Source organism: Danio rerio, chromosome 4 (assembly GCF_052040795.2).
Source record: "Danio rerio strain M-AB ecotype USA chromosome 4, GRCz13ab, whole genome shotgun sequence".
Classification (NCBI taxonomy): domain Eukaryota; kingdom Metazoa; phylum Chordata; class Actinopteri; order Cypriniformes; family Danionidae; genus Danio; species Danio rerio.
Genome location: NC_141024.2, coordinates 78,181,837 through 78,205,590, shown reverse-complemented (window position 1 = coordinate 78,205,590; position 23,754 = coordinate 78,181,837). Strand labels below are relative to the sequence as shown.

Genomic DNA, 23,754 nt, shown 5'->3' with positions numbered 1-23,754 from the left:
AAAACAATAAATGACTGAAAATATTTAAGTAACTGAACAATATCTATTTACAAATACAGTTAATTAAAATACAACAGACTTAATGCATTAAATCATAATCTAGTATGTTTAATATTTTATATAATAATGTATTCAATCATAGTGCAATATTTTATAGTAGAAAAATAGTGTAATTTACAATTTATACATCAATGAATTCAGGTTAGGCAATTTTTCCAACAGCAGGTGGCACTGTCTGAGAAAATGATAGGTCTGGAAGTGCTGGTCTGAGCGAGCAGGTCTGAGCATGCGGTTGGGTCTCGGGGCCTGCAGCTTCATAATGTTGCCACAGAGACTTAGGGAATGGTCACCTACAGTGGTAGAAACGCGGAACTTTGTCTAGACACTGTTAACAGTGATACCTTCCCTACCCATGACAATGTTCTGCTAAATCCTGATTTCATCTTGTAACGCTGGACAGAATGTGGCCCAGGATCTTTGTCCAGTGCACGTGTTAGCAGTTGCAAGGCAGCAAAATGATTGATCCGTCCCTGGGTGGGCTTGAACCACCAACCTTTCAGTTAACAGCCAAACGCGCTAACCGATTCTGCCACAGAGACTTAGTGAAAAGTCACCTACAGTGGTAGAAACGCGGAACTTTGTCTAAAAAGGTCTGCTATATGAACCCTAATGTAAGTTTGCTGAGAGAGAGAGAGAGAAAAGTAACAGAAACGCCCAACGTGGGGCTCGAACCCACGACCCTGAGATTAAGAGTCTCATGCTCTACCGACTGAGCTAGCCAGGCGGATGAGGAGTCCCCACTAGAACTAGACACTGTTAACAGTAATACCTTCCCTACCCGTGACAATATTCTGCTAAATCCTGATTTCATCTTGTAACGCTGGACAGAATGTGGCCCAGGATCTATGTCCAGTGCACGTGTTAGCAGTTGCAAGGCAGCAAAATGCCTAATTCGTCCCTGGGTGGGCTTGAACCACCAACCTTTCAGTTAACAGCCGAACGCGCTAACCGATTGCGCCACAGAGACTTAGTGAAAAGTCACCTACAGTGGTAGAAACGCGAAACTTTGTCTCAAAGTCTGCTACATGAACCCTAATGTAAGTTTGCTGGGAGAGAGAGAGAAAAATAACAGGAACGCTCAACGTGGGGCTCGAACCCACGACCCTGACATTAAGAGTCTCATGCTCTACCGACTGAGGTAGCCGGGCTGATGAGATGAACTTTTAAGAGCTAAACACTGTTTACAGTAATACCTTCCCTACCCGTGACAATGTTCTGCTAAATCCTGATTTCGTCTTGTAACGCTGGGCAGAATGTGGCCCAGGATCTATGTCGTGCACGTGTTAGCAGTTACAAGGCAGCAAAAGGCTTGATGAGTCCCTGGGCGGGCTTGAACCACCAACCTTTCAATTAACAGCCTAACACGCTAACCGATTGCGCCACAGAGACTTAGTGAAAGGTCACCTACAGTGGTAGAAACGCGGAACTTTGTCTCAAAAGGTCTGCTATATGAACCCTAATGATAGTTTGCTGAGAGAAAGAGAGGTAACAGAAACGCCCAATGTAGGGTTCTAACCCACGGTGCTGAGATTAAGAGTCTCATGCTTTATCGACTGAGCTAGCGGGGATGATGAGAAGCTCTTTTAGGAACCAGAAACAGTTTACAGTAATACTTTCCCTACCCGTGACAATCTTCTGCTAAATCCTGATTTCATCTTGTAACGCTGGACAGAATGTGGCCCAGGATCTATGTCCAGTGCACGTGTTAGCAGTTGCAAGGCAGCAAAATGCCTAATTCGTCCCTGGGTGGGCTTGAACCACCAAACTTTCAGTTAACAGCCGAACGGGCTCACCAATTGCACCACAGAGACTTAGTGAAAGGTCACCTACAGGGGTAGAAACGCTGAACTTTGTCTCAAAAGGTCTGCTATATGAACCCTAATGATAGTTTGCTGAGAGAAAGAGAGGTAACAGAAACGCCCAATGTGGGGCTCTAACCCACGACGCTGAGATTAAGAGTCTCAAGCTTTATCGACTGAGCTAGCGGGGCTGATGAAAAGCTCTTCTAGGAGCTAGAAACCGTTTACAGTAATACCTTCCCTACCCGTGACAATGTTCTGCTAAATCCTGATTTCATCTTGTAACGCTGGACAGAATGTGGCCCAGGATATATGCCCAGTGCACGGTTTAGCAGTTGCAAGGCAGCAAAATGCCTAATTCGTCCCTGGGTGGGCTTCAACCACCAACCTTTCAGTTAACAGCCAAACGCGCTAACCGATTGCACCACAGAGACTTAGTGAAAAGTCACCTACAGTGGTAGAAAGTCAGAACTTTGTCTCAAAAGGTCTGCTATATGAACCCTAATGTAAGTTTGCTAAGAGAGAGAGAAAAGTAACAGAAACGCCCAACGAGGGGCTCGAACCCACGACCCTGACATTAAGAGTCTCGAGCTCTACCGACTGAGCTAGCCAGGCGAATAAGGAGTCACCACTAGAAATAGACACTGTTAACAGTAATACCTTCCCTACCCGTGACAATATTCTGCTAAATCCTGATTTCATCTTGTAACGCTGGACAGAATGTGGCCCAGGATCTATGTCCAGTGCCATGTTAGCAGTTGCAAGGCAGCAAAATGCCTAATTCGTCCCTGGGTGGGCTTGAACCACCAACCTTTCAGTTAACAGCCGAACGCGCAAACCGATTGCACCACAGAGACTTAGTGAAAAGTCAACTACAGTTGTAGAAACACGTAACTTTGTCTCAAAGTCTGCTACATGTAACCTTATGTAAGTTTGCTGGGAGAGAGAGAGAAAAGTAACAGGAACGCCCAACGTGGGGCTCGAACCCACGACCCTGAGATTAAGAGTCTCATGCTCTACCGACTGAGCTAGCCGGGCTGATGAGAAGCTCTTTTAGGAACCAGAAACCGTTTACAGTAATACCTTTCTACCCGTGACAATCTTCTGCTAAATCCTGATTTCATCTTGTAACGCTGAACAGAATGAGGCCCAGGATCTATGTCCAGTGCACATGTTAGCAGTTGCAAGGCAGCAAAATGCCTAACTCGTCCCTGGGTGATCTTGAACCACCAACCTTTCAGTTAACAGCCGAACGCGCTAACCGATTGAGCCACAGAGACTTAGTGAAAGGTCACCTACAGTGGTAGAAACGCGGAACTTTGTCTCAAAGTCTGCTACATGAACCCTAATGTAAGTTTGCTGGGAGAGAGAGAGAAAAATAACAGGAACGCCCAACGTGGGGCTCGAACCCACGACCCTGACATTAAGAGTCTCATGCTCTACCGACTGAGGTAGCCGGGCTGATGAGATGAACTTTTAAGAGCTAAACACTGTTTACAGTAATACCTTCCCTACCCGTGACAATGTTCTGCTAAATCCTGATTTCGTCTTGTAACGCTGGGCAGAATGTGGCCCAGGATCTATGTCCAGTGCACGTGTTAGCAGTTACAAGGCAGCAAAACGCTTGGTCCGTCACTGGGTGGGCTTGAACCACCAACCTTTCAGTTAACAGCCTAACGCGCTAACCGATTGCACCACAGAGTTTTAGTGAAAGGTCACCTACAGTGGTAGAAACGCTGAACTTTGTCTCAAAAGGTCTGCTATATGAACCCTAATGATAGTTTGCTGAGAGAAAGAGAGGTAACAGGAACGCCCAATGTGGGGCTCTAACCCACGACGCTGAGATTAAGAGTCTCATGCTTTATCGACTGAGCTAGCGGGGCTGATGAAAAGCTCTTTTAGGAGCTAGAAACCGTTTACAGTAATACCTTCCCTACCCGTGACAATGTTCTGCTAAATACTGATTTCATCTTGTAACGCTGGACAGAATGTGGCCCAGGATATATGCCCAGTGCACGGTTTAGCAGTTGCAAGGCAGCAAAATGCCCAATTCGTCCCTGGGTGGGCTTCAACCACCAACCTTTCAGTTAACAGCCAAACGCGCTAACCGACTGCACCACAGAGACTTAGTGAAAGGTCACCTACAGTGGTAGAAAGTCAGAACTTTGTCTCAAAAGGTCTGCTATATGAAGCCTAATGTAAGTTTGCTGAGAGAGAGAGAGAAAAGTAACAGAAACGCCCAACGTGGGGTTCGAACCCACGACCCTGACATTAAGTGTTTCATGCTCTACCGACTGAGCTAGCCAGGCGAATGAGCAGTCACCACTAGAACTAGACACTGTTAACAGTAATACCTTTCCTACCCGTGACAATATTCTGCTAAATCCTGATTTCATCTTGTAACGCTGGACAGAATGTGGCCCAGGATCTATGTCCAGTGCACGTGTTAGCAGTTGCAAGGCAGCAAAATGCCTAACTCGTTCCTGGGTGGGCTAGATCCACCAACCTTTCAGTTAACAGCCGAACGCGCTAACCGATTGAGCCACAGAGACTTAGTGAAAGGTCACCTACAGTGGTAGAAACGCGGAACTTTGTCTCAAAGTCTGCTACATGAACCCTAATGTAAGTTTGCTGGGAGAGAGAGAGAAAAATAACAGGAACGCCCAACGAGGGGCTCGAACCCACGACCCTGAGATTAAGAGTCTCATGCTCTACCGACTGAGGTAGCCGGGCTGATGAGATGAACTTTTAAGAGCTAAACACTGTTTACAGTAATACCTTCCCTACCCGTGACAATGTTCTGCTAAATCCTGATTTCGTCTTGTAACGCTGGGCAGAATGTGGCCCAGGATCTATGTCCAGTGCACGTGTTAGCAGTTACAAGGCAGCAAAACGCTTGATCCGTCCCTGGGTGGGCTTGAACCACCAACCTTTCAGTTAACAGCCTAACGCGCTAACCGATTGCACCACAGAGTCTCAATGAAAGGTCACCTACAGTGGTAGAAACGCTGAACTTTGTCTCAAAAGGTCTGCTATATGAACCCTAATGATAGTTTGCTGAGAGAAAGAGAGGTAACAGAAACGCCCAATGTGGGGCTCTAACCCACGACGCTGAGATTAAGAGTCTCATGCTTTATCGACTGAGCTAGCGGGGCTGATGAAAAGCTCTTTTAGGAGCTAGAAACCGTTTACAGTAATACCTTCCCTACCCGTGACAATGTTCTGCTAAATCCTGATTTCATCTTGTAACGCTGGACAGAATGTGGCCCAGGATATATGCCCAGTGCACGGTTTAGCAGTTGCAAGGCAGCAAAATGCCTAATTCGTCCCTGGGTGGGCTTCAACCACCAACCTTTCAGTTAACAGCCAAACGCGCTAACCGACTGCACCACAGAGACTTAGTGAAAGGTCACCTACAGTGGTAGAAAGTCAGAACTTTGTCTCAAAAGGTCTGCTATATGAAGCCTAATGTAAGTTTGCTGAGAGAGAGAGAGAAAAGTAACAGAAACGCCCAACGTCGGGCTCGAACCCACGACCCTGACATTAAGTGTTTCATGCTCTACCGACTGAGCTAGCCAGGCGAATGAGCAGTCACCACTAGAACTAGACACTGTTAACAGTAATACCTTCCTACCCGTGACAATCTTCTGCTAAATCCTGATTTCATCTTGTAACGCTGGACAGAATGTGGCCCAGGATCTATGTCCAGTGCACGTGTTAGCAGTTGCAAGGCAGCAAAATGCCTAATTCGTCCTTGGGTGGGCTTGAACCACCACCCTTTCAGTTAACAGCCGAACGCGCTAACCGATTGCGTCACAGAGACTTAGTGAAAAGTCACCTACAGTGGTAGAAACGCGAAACTTTGTCTCAAAGTCTGCTACATGAAACCTTATGTAAGTTTGCTGGGAGAGAGAGAGAAAAGTAACAGGAACGCCTAACGTGGGGCTCGAACCCACGACCCTGAGATTAAGAGTCTCATGCTCTACCGACTGAGCTAGCCGGGCTGATGAGAAGCTCTTTTAGGAACCAGAAACCGTTTACAGTAATACCTTCCTACCCGTGACAATCTTCTGCTAAATCCTGATTTCATCTTGTAACGCTGGACAGAATGTGGCCCAGGATCTATGTCCAGTGCACGTGTTAGCAGTTGCAAGGCAGCAAAATGCCTAATTCGTCCCTGGGTGGGCTTCAACCACCAACCTTTCAGTTAACAGCCGAACGCGCTAACCGATTGCGCCACAGAGACTTAGAGAAAAGTCACCTACAGTGGTAGAAACGCGTAACTTTGTCTCAAAGTCTGCTACATGAAACCTTATGTAAGTTTGCTGGGAGAGAGAGAGAGAAAAGTAACAGGAACGCCCAACGTGGGGCTCGAACCCACGACCCTGAGATCAAGAGTCTCATGCTCTACCGACCGCGCTAGCCGGGCTGATGAGAAGCTCTCTTAGGAACCAGAAACCCTTTACAGTAATACCTTCCTACCCGTGACAATCTTCTGCTAAATCCTGATTTCATCTTGTAACGCTGGACAGAATGTGGCCCAGGATCTATGTCCAGTGCACGTGTTAGCAGTTGCAAGGCAGCAAAATGCCTAATTCGTCCCTGGGTGGGCTTGAACCACCAACCTTTCAGTTAACAGCCGAACGCGCTAACCGATTGCGCCACAGAAACTTAGTGAAAAGTCACCTACAGTGGTAGAAACGCGTAACTTTGTCTCAAAGTCTGCTACATGAAACCTTATGTAAGTTTGCTGGGAGAGAGAGAGAAAAGTAACAGGAACGCCCAACGTGGGGCTCGAACCCACGACCCTGAGATTAAGAGTCTCATGCTCTACCGACTGAGCTAGCCGGGCTGATGAGAAGCTCTTTTAGGAACCAGAAACCGTTTACAGTAATACCTTCCTACCCGTGACAATCTTCTGCTAAATCCTGATTTCATCTTGTAACGCTGGACAGAATGTGGCCCAGGATCTATGTCCAGTGCACGTGTTAGCAGTTGCAAGGCAGCAAAATGCCTAACTCGTCCCTGGGTGGGCTTGAACCACCAACCTTGCAGTTAACAGCCGAACGCGCTAACAGATTGCGCCACAGAGACTTAGTGAAAAGTCACCTACAGTGGTAGAAACGCGTAACTTTGTCTCAAAGTCTGCTACATGAACCCTAATGTAAGTTTGCTGGGAGAGAGAGAGAAAAATAACAGGAACGCCCAACGTGGGGCTCGAACCCACGACCCTGACATTAAGAGTCTCATGCTCTACCGACTGAGGTAGCCGGGCTGATGAGATGAACTTTTAAGAGCTAAACACTGTTTACAGTAATACCTTCCCTACCCGTGACAATGTTCTGCTAAATCCTGATTTCGTCTTGTAACGCTGGGCAGAATGTGGCCCAGGATCTATGTCCAGTGCACGTGTTAGCAGTTACAAGGCAGTAAAACGCTTGATCAGTCCCTGGGTGGGCTTGAACCACCAACCTTTCAGCTAACAGCCTAACGCGCTAACCGATTGCACCACAGAGTTTTAGTGAAAGGTCACCTACAGTGGTAGAAATGCTGAACTTTGTCTCAAAAGGTCTGCTATATGAACCCTAATGATAGTTTGCTGAGAGAAAGAGAGGTAACAGAAACGCCCAATGTGGGGCTCTAACCCACGACGCTGAGATTAAGAGTCTCTTGCTTTATCGACTGAGCTAGCGGGGCTGATGAAAAGCTCTTTTAGGAGCTAGAAACCGTTTACAGTAATACCTTCCCTACCCGTGACAATGTTCTGCTAAATACTGATTTCATCTTGTAACGCTGGACAGAATGTGGCCCAGGATATATGCCCAGTGCACGGTTTAGCAGTTGCAAGGCAGCAAAATGCCCAATTCGTCCCTGGGTGGGCTTCAACCACCAACCTTTCAGTTAACAGCCAAACGCGCTAACCGACTGCACCACAGAGACTTAGTGAAAGGTCACCTACAGTGGTAGAAAGTCAGAACTTTGTCTCAAAAGGTCTGCTATATGAAGCCTAATGTAAGTTTGCTGAGAGAGAGAGAGAAAAGTAACAGAAACGCCCAACGTGGGGCTCGAACCCACGACCCTGACATTAAGTGTTTCATGCTCTACCGACTGAGCTAGCCAGGCGAATGAGCAGTCACCACTAGAACTAGACACTGTTAACAGTAATACCTTTCCTACCCGTGACAATATTCTGCTAAATCCTGATTTCATCTTGTAACGCTGGACAGAATGTGGCCCAGGATCTATGTCCAGTGCACGTGTTAGCAGTTGCAAGGCAGCAAAATGCCTAACTCGTTCCTGGGTGGGCTAGATCCACCAACCTTTTAGTTTACAGACGAACGCGCTAACTGATTGCGCCACAGAGACTTACTGAAAGGTCACCTACATTGGTAGAAACGCGGAACTTTGTCTCAAAGTCTGCTACATGAACCCTAATGTAAGTTTGCTGGGAGAGAGAGAGAAATGTAACAGAAACGCCCAACATGGGGCTCGAACCCACGGCCCTGAGATTAAGAGTCTCATGCTCTACCGACTGAGCTAGCCGGGCTGATGAGAAGGTCTTTTAGGAACCAGAAACCCTTTACAGTAATACCTTCCCTACCCGTGACAATCTTCTGCTAAATCCTGATTTCATCTTGTAACGCTGGACAGAATGTGGCCCAGGATATATGCCCAGTGCACGTGTTAGCAGTTGCAAGGCAGCAAAATGCCTAATTCGTCCCTGGGTGGGCTTCAACCACCAACCTTTCAGTTAACAGCCAAACGCGCTAACCGATTGCACCACAGAGACTTAGTGAAAAGTCACCTACAGTGGTAGAAAGTCAGAACTTTGTCTCAAAAGGTCTGCTATATGAACCCTAATGTAAGTTTGCTAAGAGAGAGAGAGAAAAGTAACAGAAACGCCCAACGAGGGGCTCGAACCCACGACCCTGACATTAAGAGTCTCGTGCTCTACCGACTGAGCTAGCCAGGCGAATAAGGAGTCACCTTTAGAAATAGACACTGTTAACAGTAATACCTTCCCTACCCGTGACAATATTCTGCTAAATCCTGATTTCATCTTGTAACGCTAACCAGAATGTGGCCCAGGATCTATGTCCAGTGCACGTGTTAGCAGTTGCAAGGCAGCAAAATGCCTAATTTGTCCCTGGGTGGGCTTGAACCACCAACCTTTCAGTTAACAGCTGAATGCGCTAACCGATTGCGCCACAGAGACTTAGTGAAAAGTCACCTACAGTGGTAGAAACGCGTAACTTTGTCTCAAAGTCTGCTACATGAAACCTTATGTAAGTTTGCTGGGAGAGAGAGAGAAAAGTAACAGGAACGCCCAACGTGGGGCTCGAACCCACGACCCTGAGATTAAGAGTCTCATGCTCTACCGACTGAGCTAGCCGGGCTGATGAGAAGCTGTTTTAGGAACCAGAAACCCTTTACAGTAATACCTTCCTACCCGTGACAATCTTCTGCTAAATCCTGATTTCATCTTGTAACGCTGGACAGAATGTGGCCCAGGATCTATGTCCAGTGCACGTGCTAGCAGTTGCAAGGCAGCAAAGTGCGTAATTCGTCAGTGGGTGGGCTCGAATCACCAACCTTTGGGTCATTATATCTTGTTTAATACCCATTTTATTCATTTATACTATTCATTTTATTTATTTACTCATTTATATTAATATGCGAATATGTCTCAATAAATAATTAAAACTTTGTTAATTAGTTGAGTGCTATAGGTCTTACAAAAGCCTTTTATCTAAAAATAGCATAAAAACTCTTAACTGTACATAAGCTCATTGATCTCTCCATTTTTCTTCTTAAAATAGGTCTCTGGTAATTCATCTTCATCGCCCAACTATTTTTTTTTTCAATTATTTCAATGCAGTCTTTTGGTATTGCTTTTTTCAACTCATGACATTGTCTTTGTAATTTTGCTTTAACAACTCTTTTATACCCATCCTCCACAATTACTTTTAATGGTACAAATCCTTTTATTACTTCATATAATACATCTTTAACTTGTCTTAATCCTCCGTCCCACCATTCCTTAAAATATAAAACATTTCCTTCACTTAAAATTGTTGAATTCAGTAAAAGTGGTTGTTCTAGAATCTGCGCCCTTGCTTTTGGTATAATCAACACATTTTCTAAAAATCCCCCTCATGATTCTAAGACCTCAACATAAAATTTTGGCAGACCTGCTATCATCCGTTTCTTCATCTTCATCAATAAAACATTACATCCCATATTAAAATGTCCACATTTCTTCAAATAATAACCCAACACACTTTTCCAAATCACACCCATTTTCCCTTCCAAAAACCTTTGAATAATCTTAATTGTTAATGTTTTCATTTTTAAAAAACTATCCAAAAGTCCCAGACCTCCTTCTTTTACCTCCCCAATCAAAGTATAATAAGCAATCTTGGCTCTTCCATTTCCCCAAAAAAAACTTTAAAACTACATCATTTATTTTTTCATAGTATACTTCAGGCAACGCAGTTACACTTAACACATACCAGACCTTTGACAACATTAAAGCATTTAAGATGAATACTTTCCTTTTAACGTCAAGTTTCTAGCTTTCCAAAATCTCAGTCTTTTCTCAATTCCATTTAAAACTCTCTCAATTTAAAATATCTGCTTTATTAGAATCCATCCCCACCCAAATTCCCAACATTTTTGTATGTTCCTTTTCTTCTTTAAAGGGTATATGTTGTGTTATTTCTTTTACTCTTCCCACCCTCAAGCATAAACTTTTTCCAACATTAACCTTAGCTCCTGATGCTTTACAATATCGCTCTAAAATCCCCAACAATGTAGTATCATCAGCGTATTGATACACAGCTTCTCTGTTGTCATTGTTTTCTATTTGTATCCCTTTAATTGTATCCCCAGTGGCTCAGCTTCCAGTGTGTATAATAAAGCAGTCAATGGACATCCTTGCCTTATTGACCTAGTTGGTTGAAGACATTCTGTTAAAAAAAATACATTTAATACAAGTTAAAATATCTGTATAAAAAAATTTGAATCCATTTTCTAAAATTTTCCCCAAAACCAAACTCCTTAAGAACTGCAAATAAAAAATCATGCTCTACCCTGTCAAAAGCCTTCTCCAGATCTAAACCTATTAAACCCCCCCCCCCCCTTTCTCTTTTTCTTGCATATAGTAGACAATTTAGCTTACCCAATTCACCTGTACCGCATGTTTTTTCGATTGTGGGGAAAACCAGAGCACCCAGAGGAAACCCACGTGAACACTGGGAGAACATGCAAACTCCACACAGAAATGCCAACTGACCAGCGCACAGTACTGTGTGTGTGTGTGTATGTATACATATATTGCATAAACTTTTCTAATATATTTGTTTTTGTTTTATTATTAATTTAATTTGTATTTATTTACTTTTTTACGGTAAATACAAGTGTCATTACTATACGCAATTTTTTTCCTATATTTGTGTCTGCCTATTATTGTAATTGTATTACTTCTTCCTTGTTTATGCTTGTAATGCCTACTTGGTTTGCATATTTTTTGAACATTTAATAAAAATAAATTAATTAATAAAAACATAAAAATTAGATGTAGTGTATAATCCCAAATCTTATTTTAAAAAAGTTGGTGGTATGGAGTTTCTTTTAAAGTGTGACTTTAAGATTCATAAACTCATATTAGGCTAAAAAAAGTCTCCTCTTTCTCTTTTCTTCTGGAGAAAGTATTATTTGTTTTATTTCAGCTCGAATAAAAGCTGTTTTTTATTCTAAACTTTATACTTAAACCATTTTAAAGACAAAACCATTAGCCCCTTTAAGCTATTTTTTCCCCAATAGTCTACAGAACAAACCATCCTTATACAATAACTTGTCTTATTTAATTTCATCATGTCAAACATAAAATAAATCAGTTATTAGAGATTAGTTATTAAAACTATTATGTTTAAAAATGTGCCGAAAAAATCTAATCTCCATTATACAGAAAATTATTTTTTTTACTTGTTCAAACTACTTAATTAAAATGTGCTGAAATAACACAATTATTGAGATTTCATTGGGACAACTTAATGTTCAGTCGACATACATTTTTTAAAAGTGTTAAGTTAACTTAATTTGTGTTGTGACAACATGAAAGAATTGTGTGGAACCCTGCAGAAATATGGTGATCGGTTCATAATAAGTTTAAGCACATTTTCAGATTTTACTGTATTTGGCTTAACCGTTCTTGGGTGGCTCGCCAATGTATAGATGACTAATGCATAAAATAAGTAAGCTGACCAAAGTTCTTAAAGGGAGAAGACTTTATTGAAGACAATGTTAACAATGTTAGTTGATGTTACCTTGTCCATCTTCAAGTAACTTAAACCAAAGTACAGTCTGTGAGACACTGATGAAACCCCCCTGGAGATTACCCAACTGCTTTGGTTGGGTCACATCTCTTGAGTTCCTGTAGGTTATTTGGTTCACACCTTACCAGAAGCAGATACTTGTTGCATATGAAACAAGCCAATACAATATATCAACATATAGAGTTATTTTGCCTTCTTGCAGCCCGATAGCAACTCTCACAACCTCGTACTGGGCTGTGACCCCTGATCTACACTACAAAACAGCTGGCAAAATCTTCACCCCTCTTCAGTTGAGTTTAAATTTTCAGGTGTTCAAAGGGTTTCATTATCATTAACTTGATATGCATTCAAGAGTTCACACTTGTTTGGCATGCTGTCCCGGGAGAGACCTAAGCTCATAAGATCCTCAAGCCCTGGGCTCCCTCCCGTTAGCAGGACGAGAGGGGAGTGTGAGCTCAGGTAGATCGGCTAAAGGGAGATATAAGGCTTACTAAGAGCTCGACTATGGTGCCAATTTAATGTTCAGTTTACTTAGGTTGTGTGTTTTTGGACTGTGGGAGAAAACCAGGGGAAATCCACGCGAGCACAGGGAGAATGAGCAAACTCTGCACAAAAAGTCAACTGGTTAGCAGCGACTTTAACCTGCGATATTCTTACTGTGAGGCAACTGTGCTAACCACTGGCTAATCATTGGCTGCTGTGTTGCCCAATCTAGAAAGGGGGGGAAGTAAGGGTGGGAGAGGGATTCTTCAAGACAAGGATAACTGAGTTAAGCTACGGTCACACTGGGCTTTTCCTCCCATAGACTTCCATTCATACGCACACGAATGCGTCAGACTAGAAACAAGTTCATGCGTCAAGTTTCACCGGTTGCTGAGGTGCAAAGTTCATGCTTGGTGAACTCTGACCTGCGAAATCGCATCACTTGACTGCGTGAGACCAATCGAGGATCAAAACATGACCTCTCTGGACAGAAATTTAAACCATGGAGCAATTGCTCACTTTTTTAATTTCTAAAAATCTTGTTTGATCCCGCCCCTTTCCACAGCGCCGTATGGCAGAATTTCACAATCTCAAAGTCCAGTGTGACCGCAGCTTTGTGTTCTGGTTATCTATAGTGAGTCAGGAATCATCTGATTGGTGAATCATGTTTTAGCTAAAGCAGGACCAGCCGTTGACAATCATAAGCATGTGATCCTCTCGAAAGTAGTTTATAAATAATCTTCACTTGAATGAACAGACAAACTACATGAACAAGCTGCCGTTTTGAATATACCCGTGTTTGTGTGGACAAGGCCTCAATGTTGAGGACTCTGCTCTCCATTGTGAAGCTTCATGTGAGTGTTGAGGCTTCTTTTACTTTTAAAGCCCTTTCCACACTCACTGCATCTAAATCGATCCTCTCTTGAGTGAGTCTTCATGTGTTGCTTAATGGTGTCTTTCCGTGTGAGACTCTTTCCACACTGATCACATGTGAACACTATGGTTCCAGTGTGACCATTCATGTGGTTCTTGAGGCTAAATTTGGTTGTGAAGCTCTTTCCACACTGATCACATGTAAACGGCTTCTCTCCGGTGTGTGTTCTCATGTGGTGATTGAGTGTGTTTTTATGTGGGAAACTTTTACCACACTCTGTGCATGTGTAAGGTTTCTCTCCAGTGTGAATCCTCATGTGGATGTAAAGGTCTTGTTTTTTACCTAAACTCTTTCCACACTGTTCGCAGGTGTAAGGTTTCTCCCTAGTGTGAACTCTCATGTGAGCAATCAGGTTCAGCTTTTTACTGAAACTCTTTCTACACTGTTTACAGCTGAAAGGCTTCTCTCCAGTGTGAATTCTCATGTGCACATCCAAGTTTCTTGCATGGCGGAAGCTTTTTCCACACTGTTGGCATGTGTACGGCCTCTCTCCAGTGTGAATTCTCATGTGGGTTTTAAAGCTTTGTTTTTGACTAAAACTCTTTCCACACTGTTCGCAGGTGTAAGGTTTCTCCCCTGTGTGAACTCTCATGTGAACATCAAGGTTTGGCTTTTGACTGAAACTCTTTCCACACTGTTTACAGCTGAAAGGCTTCTCCCCAGTGTGAATTCTCATGTGTGCTGCAAAGTGTCCAGCATGATAAAAGCTTTTTTCACACTGTTGGCATGTGTATGGCTTCTCTCTAGTGTGAATTCTCATGTGAGCTTTAAAGCTTTGTTTTTGACCAAAACTCTTTCCACACTGTTCGCAGGTGAAAGGTTGCTCCCTAGTGTGAACTCTCATGTGAACATCAAGGTTTGACTTCTGACTGAAACTCTTTCTACACTGTTTACAGCTGAAATTACACCCCAATTTGGATTTCCAAGGTCTTCCGTGTGAAGTCTTTTTAGTCAGTGTGGGTTTTTTATCAGTCGTTATTTCTTGGGGTTTCTCAAACTGCTGCTTCTCATCTATTTCATTCTGTTGATGAGTCTCTTCTTTCAGCACCATCAGATCTAAAAAAAAAAAGAAGTTAGCTTTAGTATGAAGACTCAAAGCGACAAGCAAGAAATTAATGTTTTCACCCAAATATTAAAATGAACTTACCATTTACTCTCCGTCATGTGGTTTGAAACTTTCCTTTATTGTGGAACACAGTAAGCCAGTAGCGTTTTTTTTTTTTAATATCTACTTTTGTGTTCAACAGGATTAAGAAACTCATAAAGGTTTAAATCCACACGAGGAAGAGTAAATGTGAGGCTATTTTCATTTCTACATCAACTATTCCTTTAAAAGGTTTCTACAATTACCCATTTTTTACATGATGTAAAATAAGTCTTTGGTGTTCCCAGAATGTGTCTGAGGTTTCAGCTCAAAATCAGATCGTACACCTTGTAGAATATTTAATTTTGGGGGTCAGCGGAAAACCAAGCTCTTTTTGTGCCTGTGGCTTTAAAATGCAAATAACCAAATGCACTCGCTCTAGATTACTCGTGTTGTTTCATCGATTGAGATAAATTCTGCATGTTCATAGCAAGTATGCATAATTCACGCTTAAATTTGCAAGTTTGAATTATTGTATAAAACTTATGCAAATGCTTAATACCACGTTTGCTTTAAACTGGAGTAATGAGGAGACGGCAAGATGACACGCTTTGCTACTTGTTTCCATTTATTTGTACTTTTGTTTTTGTTTTCTTGTCTTTGTGCATGTCCTGAGGCTTAGCTGAAGACCTACTTGGTGACATTGTATATACCTGACAAGATGCAGAAATGCCATCTAAATAGGTTACTTGCGGTTTGTCCAATATACAAATATAAATATACAAAATAATAATGATAACCCAGGGTTTACGAATGTGAAATGTCTGTTAATGAACATCCAGGATTATTGTTTAACCCCAGGTATAGCATGAGCAGTGTGGAAGGTGACTACTGATAACCCAGAATTTATCCAGGGTTAGAATGACCCAGGGTTAACAATTTGAAGTGTGAAAAGCCCTAAGAATACTCAGCATCAGCTCTCAGGATAAACAGAGTATAATGACAAACAGCGACAATTGTCAATCACGTCATGATGACCTGGGACCTGTTTCAGTAAGGAGGTTCAACCAACTCAGAGTTTAAACTTGAACTCTGAGTTGATTTACAGAGAGATTAAATACTCAGAGTTTTCAATTTCAGAAAAACATTTGAGCTACAAAAGTCTTTCATTCAAGAGCAGTGAGGGATTTTCTCCTTTTTGTTGTTTGAATAATGATAAAAACAGTTGGCAGCAGGAATATTGCGCACTGTCACTTTAAGAATAGTGCGGCTCTGATATGGTTTCTCTTTCACATGTCTTGATTCTCAACTTGTTTGTTTATTATACAAATGAGGGTTAATATGAATAATCACTAAACACCACACAAATTTGTATGTATTTGACCATTAAAGCGCTCACATTAAGATGGCGTTAGATTTGTGTTCTCTGCTTGTCTCCGAGCCTGTCCTAGGCTAAGCGCAGCACACACAGAGCATGTGCACTTACACACTTTTAAAAATAGGAATGATGCGCGTCCCGTGCTGCAAAAGTTACATTACAGCACATGCTTTTAGTCATTTTCACGTGGAACTGAGCTTTGCAGAGCAACAAATGTGTACAACTGGAAAGGGGGTGGTATATGATGGAATAATCGTTTATTTCGATTAATGGTTTTTCATAATCATTAGAAGCCAAAATCGAAATCGCAACCAGATTTTCGATTAATTGCACAGCCCTATCAAGTAGTAGAGGTTGATATGACATTTAAAATGTAAGCAGGACTAAAAAAATCTTTTTAGAACGAGTAATAATCTGGTGGAGGCCTGTGTTTGGAGTTCTGGAATGCGTGGCGTGACGATTCGGGACACTTCATGTTTCTGCTGCATCACTGAGTATCTGGTGTGCCGTGTCCGCCGCATTCGGTGCCTCAGTCAAAGTTAATTCAGTGTGTGTGGTTATTTGTCTCGGTGTACAAGCTCGGCACTTGTACACCGAGACTATACAAAGACACAAATGATTTTGTACGACTGAATGCTCAACCTAGCTTAGCTTCTCTCTCGGTCTGTCAGCCTGTCTGTTGCAAACACAGAGCATGGAAGCTCTTGGCTCTGCCCCCTTGTTATGTTGGGCGGGAAGCGGAAACTGTGAAGCAACACGCCCCTAAAACAGCAAACTGTGTAAACGCCCCCAACATCACACTTTTGAACACATTATAATAAAAACATCTGAACTGTGTGTTGAACTGAACCTAAACTGGCACACTCAGAAGAACCATAATAATAAAATTAAATCATAAAAAAGGGGTAAACTATGTACCCTTTAAGCTTATCATTCATTAAAAAAGGACAAGCCAGTCTTTTACGTGACTTTGTTCTTTGTGTAACTGAAATGTAGGCAATAGTTTATTCAAAAAATGCGAATTAAATTTTTGCGCACATAAAAGATGTGCGAATAAAGCAGTGTTTCCATTTAATGAATCAAAGAGAACAAAATCATCACTTACTGAATAATTGGCGCCAAATATCAACAGTAAAAACCCAGAGTTTTTCTCATTTCAGGGCTAAAATACTCTGAGTTTACACTTAACCTTCTTTCTGGAACAGGGACCCGATCTCATATGCTATTGTTTTAGAACTTCAGTTGCCTATTGGACAAATGACCAGGAATAATAAATGGCAGAAAACGGTCACACTACTTGCTCTGCAAACATGGGTGTTCATGTCTATACATACAAAGAAAATAAAAAAATTAAGAAAATATGACTTTGCAACATCAAGCAGCATTAGGCATGGACCAGTATAAGATTCTGACGATATGATAACCTTGAATAAAAATATCACACTTTCACAGTACTGATTACTGCTCTAAAATATATTCTTTTAAATGTCTGGGTAAAAAACAAACACTTTTTCCTTTTTGAACACAAAACATTTTCTTTTGAGAAACTTTTTTAATAATTTGGAGCAGTAAACATGTCAGGCTAAATTATTCAATTGAATCCTTAACTTCTGCTGTCTTTATTTGTTTCAAAAACACAGATTTCTTTACAATTTAAATCAGCATCTTTGGATATCTTTTTTGCTGGAGATACTGTTGTCCTGAAAAACTTAAAACAATATGTAAATAAAAAAACTTACATATGACAATTACAGCAGAAAAAATTGGTGGTTTTAAAACCTTGACTTTTTTTAAACTGCATTATACTTTGAAAATGGTTATTGTCCCATGCCTCAGCAGAACAACACTGTTTTTAGGATCTAAAAATGTATTCTTTAAAAAAAAAGTCTCAAGCAAAAAGATTCCAATGGCGCCGCCTGCTGGTACATGTAGAATATGGTTAATATTCTGACGAAATTTACACTCAGATGTTTGCATATCATCAGCATGCTGTAATCCATTTCTTAATCAGCAAAAGTCATTTTAAACTAGTTTGTTGGCCAGTTGTAGTCAGTGCAATGCTAAACGTTATTGTGCCATTATAATTTGTTTGTTTTGTCTCACGTCATCCCACAACAACAACATATAGTTTAGATTACTGTACAATGTTTTATAATAACAATTAATTATTTTAATGTCCATTTCATTCAGCATATTTCAAATTAAGGGCATCCACATTTTCTGACATACTTTAAATCAGGGTTTCTGCAGGTTTCACCAAGTTAAATTTAAGACTTTTAAAGACCTTTTTAAGACCATTATGAATGAAATTTTAGATTAAGGAATTTTTCAAATGCCCCAGATGAAAAAGATTTTTATTTGTCCTATCAAAAAATATAAAAATTTTATACATTTAATGATACAATAATAAATTAATAATAATGTTAAAATATTTTAGATATTTCTTAGCAAAAAATCTTAAATATTGCGTAAAAACAAGAGAGCTCGATTAGGATCCACACACTTTTTTCCAAAATAAACTTTCTTTAAAATAAAAAACAAATGAACAAAAGTTAAAAAAACTAAAATAATCTAAATCTATGAACAACAATCTGTCCAGGTCTATGTCCTCAGCAGTAAATACATGGAGCACGTTTAAACAAATGAAGTACGAAAATAATTAAACTATTATAATAAATAAAGTTAAAATGATCTTTTTGAATGAAAAGTTTAAAGATTTATTTAGATGGATTATTGGTGATTGTATGGGTTTTGGCCAGATTGGTTAACAAAACATGAACAAAGGAAAATGAAGACTTGTTTAAGAAGATTTAAGACCTACAACACAGTATTTCAGTAAATTTAAGACTTTTAATGTGAGCGCTTTAATGATCAAATACATGCAAATTTGTGTGGTGTTTAATTTTAGGTTTTCGAATTTAAGACATTTTAAGACCCTGCGGGTATTAAATAGATCATATCTGTGAGAACTAGTAACAACGACTAAAAACAAGTTTAAACCCATAAAGAAGTTGATGAAAAAAGGGAATTGTGATCAACTTGACATATGCAAATGGAAAGTACTAAGCCAACACCATCACTGTAATAGCAGATATCTTCTATGAGAATACTGTAGGTCAAATATCGTCAGCTCAGTTAAACTTTTTTAATTTATTGTTTTTATTTACTTCATATAGCACCAGTGCTCAAGGACACTTTACAGACAGTAGGAGAACAAGAAAAGCAATAAACTTAGGTATAGAAAATGGGAGACTAATAATACATAAAATAATGACAAAAGACATGAAAACAAGTGACAAAAGAAACTCATTCCAGTCTTTCAATGAGTGCTTATGTGCATTTAGAAGAACTAGGCAGCACACTCAGGGCTGCAAGATGGATTTTGAGAATGAAAATTAACCTGTTTGTTCCTGCAGATCTTCCTGTTTGACTGTAAATGTTTCTTCAATCTTCAGATCTTCACTCTCCTCTTTAATAAACGCCATCTTTATAACAGTGTGGAGAACAGTCGCTTCAGCAGGAGTTTTTCTCTGTGTTTGGACACTTTATCCTGTTTAAAATGAACAAAACAATAAAAATGTTCTGTTTAAAATGAATAAAACAATGAACAAAAACAAAATAACTTCTCTTCAACACTTGCTTTAACAGTTTCTTTATATAAGAGTGATTAACAAAAAGAAATCAGGTAAGTCTGAGCAAAAAACAATAGCCACAAAAGAGCTGATTAAGACCAGTACTCCATTTCTTATATATAGTGATGTTTACTTTGAATAGAATGACATTATGCTATTTAATAAATAAACCTTCATTAAAACACTTATTACACTCTTTACTGTTGCTTTATTCAAACTTTAAAATTTTTTTAATTATTTTGTTTGTTTTATTTATTTTATTGTCTGCTTACAGCAACGTTGTAGCACTCTTTTGCACAAGACAAGAATTTTCTCTTATGGACAAATAAAGTTTATCCTATCTTATTCAAACAATAGATCTTACTGTGAGTAAAATAGTACTTTGTTGTATAAAGGGTCCAGTTGTCAGGATAAATACTATATTTATAACCAAATAAACAAACAAACAATAAAGAAGCTTTTAAAAATGACTGAAGAACTTAATATAACGTTGAACAATGCATCCACACATGTTTAGATTTTACATTTTATAATGTTAGCATTCAGATATTATTTGAGTGTAAATTCAGAATGTGCAACTTACCTTTCCAGTCTTCAATAAATAAGTGGGATGAAAAAATGGCCTCAGTGGGTTTTTCTTTCTCTGTTGTTGTTGGTAATAATCCCAATGTAGGAATCTACAATCGTAGTTTGTCCTACAAAGTTGTTCTCTTTATCAAGCAAAATAAGCCAATGAAGATTTTCTTAGGAACCCAGAATATATAGACACAACCCTGCTGAGCTACTGGATCTAGAATGTGATTGGATAAGACTCAATTGGCCTCCATTAATGCTGGTATAAAGATGCAAATGAGCAGTGGGGAGCAGTAAAGACTCAAGCCACATACAGTGGGGGATGGGAAGTTCAGCAGCTTTACAAATCATAGTTTTACAGAGAAATAATGATGTATTGGGAAAATGAGTTGACTTTAGCCATCGTCATTTGTTTTGTTGCTGTTGTTTTAAAGGATTATTGATTGAAGCGTTTTTATTTTGGCTGCTGCATTTTGTAGTTAATGTTGATACATTTATGTTGAGGTACTTTGATTTGAAAGACATTTCAATTCATTTTTCCCAAGCCTGGTTAAAAGGTAATGCAAGAGTTGTGTGTTGTTTTTTTAGAAGCTTCTCAGAGTTTTGTGTAAAGATGCAAATGAGCACAAGCCACACTCATGTCTCAATACACACAACTACATTCACTTATATAATAGTTATGTAAGTCTTATACTATTATACTGTAATATTTTATCATTCGTTGAAAGAAACAATTTCTAAACTTCACAGTGAGGTTTTATTTGTGTTAGGTTCAGTCAATATATTGACATGAGCTAACCATTTATTTATCACTGAACTTGTTCTTTATGTGAGTTTAGAGTCCTTTATTTCTCCTAAAGCACATGCAGCTTATTACTGGCTTCTGTAAGACAGTCAACACACTCTTAATAGGTCAATTATTTCTTTCCAAAAGTGTCTATAGATTTTAACAATCAAAATGTAACTTGTTTCTTTGCCAATTTTGTTTTCTTTCCTTCGTCTTTTAGTTGAACAGAACATGTGTGAGCAGCTCAGCTTTCTCGAAAGCCTCTTATTCACCTGATAGGTAACTAAGATGTTTTTCCCTCAATTTATCATTTGTGTTTGTGCATACAAATATGCATAGACATTCACAAAAGCATATATAAGATACCCTGTGACAAAAGCTTTTGCTTTTAACACAGTAAAGCTATCACATACTGTCCATTTTTAAAAAATATTTCATGCATCTAAATATTTATAATCACAAAATAATTATATCACAAGTTAATTTATTGTACAGGCAGTTTATACAGAATAATTCAATGACAAGAGTTCACTTTCATAACTACACAATGCAGAACTTTTAATGTGATTAACCTGCTCCACCTACACCAACTACAGCATTTCTCAGATTTCTTTTTCACTATGGTGTAATAACAGTAGTGAACATCACATAAAACAACAACTGCACTTACTCCTGTAACTTGTTTGCAACAATGACATTTAAATATCTGTGTTACATATTCATTTAAATAAATGGCTCATTATTGTGTGCGGTCATCTTTAGTAATAGCTGCCTGATCTTTAATTGAATAGGGTCGTTTTACATATAAGAAACCTGTTAACGGGTATAGCTGTTAATGCCAATACCAACTTGATAGCCTAAAGCATATTACATGAACAAGACCTGCCTTTCATCTCTTAGGACAGTGGATCTCTAACTGTGATTTAGTGGTACGCAGGCTTCCTTCTAGTGGTACGCAGAGGAATGAAATATGTCATGTACATGCTACACACATTTCAAAATTTATCAAAAATTATGTATATAACATGCCATATATGACATATAGCCTATATTTCTGAGGTAATCTGCCACGTTTTTAACTGTGCAGAGTTGTAGCTGCTTTACTAGGCCTACTACGCTACTGTATTTCAATACTGCTCATTTTGGTGGTACTTGGAGAGACCATTTTTTTCTGAGGTGGTACTTGATGAAAAACGTTTGAGAACCACTGTCAAATAATCATAGGTGTCTTTAACAATACATGCTTGATTACCCAAATCATTACAATTATTACATCTGAATGGAGCCTTTTAGTAAGCATAGTTCTTCACCAATACCAGTTTAATACTTTATATAATTACACACGTGGGGCATCACAGTGGTGCAGTGGGTAGCACGATCGCTTGACAGCAAGAAGGTCGCTGGTTTGAGCCTCAGCTGGGTCAGTTGGCATTTTTGTGTGGAGTTTGCATGGTCTCCCCGTGTTTGTGTGAGATTTCCTCCAGGTACTCTGGTTTCCCCAATGTCCATAAACATGGTATGCATGCGGTGTGTGTGTGTGTGAATGAGTGTGTATATTTTCCAGTAATGGGTTGCAGCTGGAAGGGCATCCGCTGGACTTGTCAGCTGCTTTTGACACTGTCAACCACCAGATCCTGCTATCTATGCTCGAGTCACTGGGCGTTGCGGGCACTGTTATACAATGGTTCAGATCTTACCTCACTGACAGGTCATTCAGGGTGTCTTGGAGGGGAGAGGTGTCCAACCTACAGCATCTAAACACTGGGGTACCTCAAGGCTCTGTTCTTGGGCCACTTCTCTTCTCCATCTACACATCATCTCTAGGACCAGTCATCCAGAGACATGGATTCTCCTACCACTGCTATGCTGATGATACCCAACTATACCTCTCTTTTCATCCTGATGATCCCTCGGTTCCAGCTCGCATCTCAGCCTGCCTGTTGGATATTTCACACTGGATGAAAGATCATCATCTTCAGCTGAACCTCACAAAAACGGAAATGCTTGTAGTTTCTGCCAACTCGACTCTACACCATAACTTTTCAATCCAGATGGATGGGGCAACCATTACTGCATCCAAAATGGTGAAAAGCCTTGGGGTAACGATTGATGACCAACTAAACTTCTCTGACCACATTTCTAGAACTGCTCGATCTTGCAGATTCGCACTCTATAACATCAGAAAGATCCGACCCTTCTTATCTGAACATGCAGCTCAACTCCTTGTTCAAGCTCTTGTTCTCTCCAAACTGGATTACTGCAACTCTCTACTAGCTGGGCTTCCAGCTAACTCTATCAAGCCGCTTCAACTGCTCCAGAACGCAGCAGCACGAGTGGTCTTCAATGAACCTAAACGAGCACATGTCACTCCACTGCTAGTCCGTTTGCACTGGCTGCCAGTTGCTGCTCGCATCAAATTCAAAGCTCTGATGTTTGCCTACAAAGTGACTTCTGGCCTTGCTCCTTCTTATCTGCTCTCGCTTCTGCAGATCTATGTGCCCTCCAGAAACTTGCGTTCTGTGAATGAACGTCGCCTCGTGGTTCCATCCCAAAGAGGGAAGAAATCACTTTCGCGAATGCTCACGCTCCATCTTCCCAGTTGGTGGAATGAACTCCCTAACTGCATCAGAACAGCAGAGTCACTCGCTATTTTCAAGAAACGCCTAAAAACTCAACTATTTACTCTC

General features: G+C 40.3%; 2 protein-coding genes and 7 non-coding genes across 14 annotated transcripts in view; 1 reads left to right on the top strand and 8 right to left on the bottom strand.

Moving 5' to 3' along the window:
- Positions 1-23,754, bottom strand: part of si:dkey-220a11.5 — a 765,979-nt gene that overhangs the window by 268,472 nt on the left and 473,753 nt on the right. The gene's annotated exons all lie outside the window — the stretch shown is intronic.
- Positions 1-23,754, top strand: part of LOC141381532 (uncharacterized) — a 400,463-nt gene that overhangs the window by 343,406 nt on the left and 33,303 nt on the right. The window lies entirely within an intron of this gene.
- Positions 712-784, bottom strand: trnak-cuu (transfer RNA lysine (anticodon CUU)). The gene has a single exon. It is a non-coding gene; the product is annotated as a tRNA-Lys (tRNA).
- On the bottom strand, positions 954-1,027 carry trnan-guu (transfer RNA asparagine (anticodon GUU)). Its single transcript has one exon. It is a non-coding gene; the product is annotated as a tRNA-Asn (tRNA).
- On the bottom strand, positions 2,825-2,897 carry trnak-cuu (transfer RNA lysine (anticodon CUU)). The gene has a single exon. It is a non-coding gene; the product is annotated as a tRNA-Lys (tRNA).
- On the bottom strand, positions 6,639-6,711 carry trnak-cuu (transfer RNA lysine (anticodon CUU)). Its single transcript has one exon. It is a non-coding gene; the product is annotated as a tRNA-Lys (tRNA).
- trnak-cuu (transfer RNA lysine (anticodon CUU)) lies at positions 8,334-8,406 on the bottom strand. The gene has a single exon. It is a non-coding gene; the product is annotated as a tRNA-Lys (tRNA).
- trnak-cuu (transfer RNA lysine (anticodon CUU)) lies at positions 9,184-9,256 on the bottom strand. The gene has a single exon. It is a non-coding gene; the product is annotated as a tRNA-Lys (tRNA).
- Positions 12,134-23,754, bottom strand: part of znf1086 (zinc finger protein 1086) — an 893,143-nt gene continuing 881,522 nt past the window's right edge. For 3 of the 5 annotated variants that reach the window (XM_088650920.1, XM_088650921.1, XM_088650922.1), the window contains exons 2-3: positions 19,476-19,625; positions 12,134-14,669 (exon numbers count right to left, since the gene is read on the bottom strand). In XM_088650920.1, the coding sequence (XP_088507046.1) occupies positions 13,495-14,669; positions 19,476-19,560 (1,260 nt within the window). In that variant the 5' untranslated portion in view covers positions 19,561-19,625 and the 3' untranslated portion in view covers positions 12,134-13,494. Of the gene's footprint in view, positions 14,670-19,475; positions 19,626-20,290; positions 20,442-23,754 lie in introns of those variants that run through there. The other 2 variants (XM_088650919.1, XM_088650923.1) reach the window with 2 other exon arrangements.